Source organism: Galeopterus variegatus, unplaced genomic scaffold, assembly GCF_000696425.1.
Source record: "Galeopterus variegatus unplaced genomic scaffold, G_variegatus-3.0.2 Scaffold335, whole genome shotgun sequence".
Classification (NCBI taxonomy): Eukaryota; Metazoa; Chordata; class Mammalia; order Dermoptera; family Cynocephalidae; genus Galeopterus; species Galeopterus variegatus.
In genome coordinates this window covers 585,072-591,071 of record NW_007726446.1, presented here as the reverse complement: position 1 = coordinate 591,071, position 6,000 = coordinate 585,072, and the positions used below count along the sequence as shown (strand labels likewise).

Here is a 6,000-nt window from a genome sequence, read left to right as displayed (position 1 = left end):
GATCCCTGCTAGAAGGAATATTTGTCTGCCACAAACAACACTGTAACCTCAGTGCCTAGAACAGTGCCTGAGACAGAAGGGATATTTGAGTGACTGAATGAATGGCACTCCAAGATGCAAGTAGAAAAGTGAGAAACAGGGATGGCTTTTCTTTCTTAAGGGCTGAACTGAGGGCTGGCCCGTGGCTCACTCGGGAGAGCGTGGTGTTGACAACACCAAGTCAAGGGTTAAGATCCCCTCACCGGTCATCTTTTTTTTAAAAAAAGGGTAGAACTGAAAATTTTATTTAATTATAATCAAAATGATCTCGTAGATGAGGGGCTCAGGTACCTATAGCAGTGGGTTGAGTCTCAGCTTAAGGGGTGCTGAGCATCACCTAAAGTCAGCTCATGGAAAGTGAATGGGCTGTGGGTGATCCAAAAAACTCTAATCAGAAATCTCTCTCTCTGTATGAAACACAAACTGGAAGAAAATTTTGTTCAAATTCTCCATTGAGAATATTTTTATTTATTTATATTCTTCCTGCATACTCTAAAATGCACAGTGTGAACTTCCTTCCTTTAGAAACAGTTGTGAGCCTGGTCAATTTATCTGAGATCTTCGGAAGGTCTTCGGAAACATTGCCTTAGGTTTCAGCTAAACAAGTCACAGAGATTGGTCATGAACTACTACAAAATTACAGGAGATCTAGTTATTATCCAACAGTTACTAGAAAAGCATTGAGAACACCAGTCATACAGCCAGACAGAAAGGGTAGTGGAAGAGCAGATGCTATTTAAGGAATAGGATTTCCATATATATGACTCTATATACAGTATCAGAATTCTTCTACAGACAGTAAACTTATGCTTAAATCATGATTTTAAGGGCACTCTAATATAAATACAAATCTCACTAATTTTAATCTTTTCTCTTTGGCTCACAAATGCACAAAAATACCATAAACAGTATTCAGCACTTACTTCATTAATATATAAATAAGATACATTACAAATGAGAAGAAAATACAAGATGCCTCTTTAACATGGTAAATCTCTGAATATAAATAAGCAAATATTTCACTGATCTACAATTAAATAGTCATTGAAATCATTACATGTACCTCCCTCTCCCCGCCGAGGTCAGACAACAGTAATATACACAATCTACACAAATTGATCTCTAAAAATGGAGCAATAGTACACCTGTAACAATGACTCTGCTACTACTTTCCCCTAACAGGACACTAATGGGGAGGGTGTGACTCTTGTCATCTACTGGTGCTTTTCCTCATTCATCATTACTTTGGGAGGGAGAACACTGACAGTGAGCTCAACTCCCACCAACAGCATTTCCCTTGGTCCCTAGGACACAGCATTTTGAAAAACATCTTTCTCGTGGTTGTTGGGCAAGCTGGTTTGCAGCATGTTTAACCCTTCAATAACTGCTGAGAGTAAAGTTAATTCTCTTGGGGTGGGAGACATGCTTTGATCTATGACTAAGTCACACTCACTATACATATATATATATATATATATATATAGAGAGAGAGAGAGAGAGAGAGAGAGAGAGAGAGAGAGAGAGAGAGGTATATATAACTGTACATATATACTGTGTTCCTAATGTGCAACTTTTTAAAAGGAACATTATTTCCTTGCTAGCTATAACAAACAAGCTTAAGTAACGTTTTAACAGTATTCTTCAAAGATATTATTTTTCTTCCAATGAAATGGCCTATGTGTGTCAGCAATTTGTAGAAGTTTGTTCTAGAATGCCAGAGAGGAAAGGGAATTCCCATAAACTCATGTTTTGCAAAGGGTGATTACAGATCCTGGCCCAGTCTTTCTATCTCCTCAATGAGGAAGTCGATGTCAGACTGGGTAGCGGCTGGGTTCGAGATGACCATCCGGAAGAAGTTGGCCTTGTCTCCCTGAGGCTGGTAGCCGACCATGGTTGTGCCTGACTCCATCATCAGGGCTTTGATTTTTGGAGCCACCTTGTGATGGAAAACACAAAATAAAACTCAAGACTGATATTAACACCGTCTCTTTTTAACAATTGCCAACTTGCTTTTTATTATTTGTGTTTACACTAACATAAACGCAAAGAAATATTTTATATCCTGGTGGCTAATATCTAATGACGATTTAAGTCTACTCGGTCATAGGTTCCCTTATAAAGTACCGTGTGACTGAATTTTGAAAGTCAGTCACAGAACAATGGTGATAAAAGATATGAATAAAATTAAAAATACTCTTATAGGCGACAACACAAATTAAGGCTTCTATATAATCCAGAGCCCAGAATACTGTTTGGCACATAGACTGTGTTAAACAAGTATTTGCTGAATGATTGGATGAACAAAATATTATGTAAATTAAATATAATACCAGTAACTCTGAATAATAAATATATATATGAATAATAAATAAATATAGAAATCAACAGCTAGAATGAATTAGCATTAAACTGTAACTTAATAAAATATGATAGACATAGTTTAATATAGAATGTTCCTGTAAATATACATATTATTAAATTGCCCTGCATAGAGCCCCTTTAATGAAGAACACCAACCAAAGACAGGGACACATCCTTTAGGGGTTGCTTTGGTATCTGAACCACAGCAAGCGGACAATGCAGACCCAAGAAGGATATAGCAAGATGGCTCCCCACCACCCCCTTACTAGAAGCCCATGCTAAGTCTTTAGTTTTTATTTCTCCATTAGAAAGGCACATTGGAATGAGGATGACCTGACCAGCCAGAGAAATTGCAGAGGATTAGATGAGATAAAGAGTGAATCCATACCCTGTGTAGTTTTTCCCGTCTCTCAGGGCCATCCGGAACACCCCTTAGGCTTTGTGGAATATACCAGAAACAGACATTTGTGTGCTCAGGCTGCAGAGATTTTTAACAAACAAGCAAACAAACAAAGAAAACGAAGAAAATGATCAGAACTTGAAAGAGAGCTGTTCCCAAACCCATATGCACCGTTGGTAGAAGTCTCTCAGATCAAAGAAAGAAGCTGAATGTCCTTCTAGAAGGCAACGTTAACTTCTGCACCAGGGAGAACAATGCCTTCTTTATACAATCATATTCTGGCAAGAGAGCTGTTCCCCCAATTTTCTAGATAATGAAAGTTTCCACTTTTAAACATTAAAATGTTAAACATAATTACATTTGGGTAATTTAAAAAGATGCATTACCCATCTTGCTATTTTGCAGTGCCTCAGAAAGATGCTTGAAACAGCTTATTTTATTTATACTGATTATTGAGTTTATTATATTAACATTGAATCTTTTATTGATGACTCAGGGTTATCATAATGAACATTAATACTGGTTCTAAACCATAAGACAAGGCTTACTGAGATGACTGAAACCGTTTAGTGTCCCTCCCCTAAAGATTCCTGGGCTTTTAGAGTTCTTCTGTATTCTTGCAATAGTTTTCAGTTTCCTCCCTAGTTGGTGTTTGCCATCGCTGTGCCTGCCTCTAACTGGCTTCAGACATCATATTGTTTTTGGCCTGCTATCAGAATGTTTAAAGTAGTGTGTCAATGATCAGAACACTGTATCACTGATTTTAAACTGCTTAGGGCTCTTTTTTGCTCATTATGTGATTCTCAGGCGTGTTTCTAATAGTTTAGGTTGCCTGATCATAGACTATCATTGGATGTAGATGATATTATATTATACTGGGTTATGAGTGGGTTTTCTTTTATTCAACACTGGCTTCTATTCTATCTTTCTTTCTTTAACTCTGAGCTCCATTAGGCAGAGACAGTATCTATTTTGGTCAATACTATATAACCCACTCCTGGCGTGGGGTCTGGCACACAGTGGGTACTCAGTAAATATTGGTATAACAAATACTTTACTGTGTGCAATGTGGATATGAACTCAGAGCAGAGACAACTTTATCTGGCTGACTTCATAATCAATCTATGTAAAGCCTAGGTTCTAAAAGAACCTCATTTTAGAACCAGTCTTGGGAGACAAGAATATTGCCATCCTGTAAGCTTGGAACTGAGAAACACTTTCTCATAGAGGTTCAACACAAGACAAACCTGAGAATGATGGAGGATTCAGACCTGACAAGGAGAGACCTTTTGTCTACATAGGGCTGGCCAAGTGCTACAAGGTCGTGGAAGAGGTGAAGGGAAAAGTCATCCCAATGCTACCAGCAGAAAAGTTCATGGACATGGAAGGAATTTAAAAAGTGTATAAAAATAAAAATTCAGAAGCAGTTTCTGGCAACGTGGGAAAATATGACTTCAGGAGCTTCCGTCAATAGTTTTTCTGGAAATGCCGTATATACAGTTCTATGATGATAACCTACCTCGCCATCAAAAACCATTTCAAATTCTTCTCTGTTTTTAATCTTGGTATAGAGGTATTCAGCCAGTTCCAGGCATTTGTTGATTTGATTTTCAAATCCCACTGTGCCCTGTTTTAAAGAGAAAAGTTATGTTTGTTGATGTTAGGTTGTATTTCCCTGTGATGAGCATTTGGGAAGACTATGCTGCCCTTGTCTATGGGAAATTTACAAAAGAGTATTCGTGAAGATGGTTAGGAAGCACCATCTAATTAAATGTGTATAACTTCTTCACAGATCTGCATGCAAATAAAATAAAATAAAGTGTGCCCGCTTTCTCTTTTGAATGCACTCTTGTCTCTGGGTAGTTATTCTCAGTAGGGCTTTTAGCTTCCTGCTAGTTTTTCACAGCCTGGACCTGAAGCCTATTTCTGGTTTGCTTTAGGATACTGCTACTCAAAGTGCCTCAGTCCACGAAGTATAAAGTCTGCCAAGAAATAAATAAAAAATCGAGATTAAGCAATAAGAAACTTTTATAGCAATTTGACAGAGTAATTTTTTGTTTATTGAATCTAATAAAGAAAATAGTGGGTTGCACTTCATATTTTTTAATTTCATTTTTGTCTTTTTTAGCAATTTATCTTTATTGTATTGGCCCATGATAGGTTAAAAAAAAACCAAACAACTCATTCTTCATCATAGATACTTTAAAAATACTGCTTTATAACCCATCTTCCCTGGCAGTAAGTCCTAACCAAATGTTCCACACCCTCCCAGGCAGGCTACCTTCCACGTAACACTGTATTACCCCTTTTTGGTGACAGGCAGGCAGGCAGATGGGGAAACCATTAGTCTCAGAACGTGCTCTGAGTTTGCAAAAGCTCCAACTACTGACAAACTGGTTGAGCGTTAGTTTCAAAAGCTAGCATGGCTGGTTAATGACAGCAGCATGAGGGCTGTTGAGTGGGTCGGTGTTAATAAGGAGAGCAGATGCACAAAGCTGGCTCGAGGATTGCTAATGAGCCTGAGCCTAGTCCAACACTGGCAAAGCATGAGCCTCCCCAAGTTGTGTCACTGATGACTGAACACTCTGGCCAGTCCACCTGGGAGTGAAGCCTGCACCAGGGTCCCACTTCAGCAACAAATATACTATGGCCAAACCTCTGGCAAACAGTTCAAGAGGTTATTGTTAGGCAAAACAAAGACACAAATTACTGAGACAGGCCATGTGGTCGTTACATTTCAAAATGATAGGGCTCTTTATTTTGTTGCACTCTATAGCTATTCATATGCTTAAAATACCTATGATTACTTTGTGGTAGAAATCAAATTCAGACTATTTCTATACTAAGACAAAATGACTAGGAAAATGATTAGAAAAAATGATTAGGAATAAACTGATAATCTGCCAAATTTTTCCTACAGAAGAAATATTTGACTAGATTATTTTGCTAGAAAACCTTGTTGTTTGTATTTAGGTAGACCCAATCTTAAACATGGAAATTATTAAAAATTAATTTATAGTAGGTAAATAAAAACAATGAATGCAATTTGATGGTGTGAAATCAAAACTGCCTTTACTTGATTGCATAATAATACTTCTGAAACAAATAGCCAGATGGTAACCCTCTCCCTCACTCATATTTTGGGGGAAATTCCAGTAGTTGGCTTTTTTCCTAGGTACAGAAATGCAAACCAAGAGGTT

General features: G+C 37.7%; 1 protein-coding gene across 1 annotated transcript in view; it reads right to left on the bottom strand.

Moving 5' to 3' along the window:
• Window positions 1-473: 473 nt before the first annotated feature.
• The window catches only part of GAD1 (glutamate decarboxylase 1 (brain, 67kDa)), a 39,375-nt gene continuing 33,848 nt past the window's right edge, over window positions 474-6,000 (bottom strand). The window contains exons 15-17 of the mRNA XM_008567652.1: window positions 4,320-4,427; window positions 2,789-2,878; window positions 474-1,975 (exon numbers count right to left, since the gene is read on the bottom strand). Of these exons, the coding sequence (XP_008565874.1) occupies window positions 1,802-1,975; window positions 2,789-2,878; window positions 4,320-4,427 (372 nt within the window). The 3' untranslated portion in view covers window positions 474-1,801. The remainder of the gene's footprint in view (window positions 1,976-2,788; window positions 2,879-4,319; window positions 4,428-6,000) is intronic.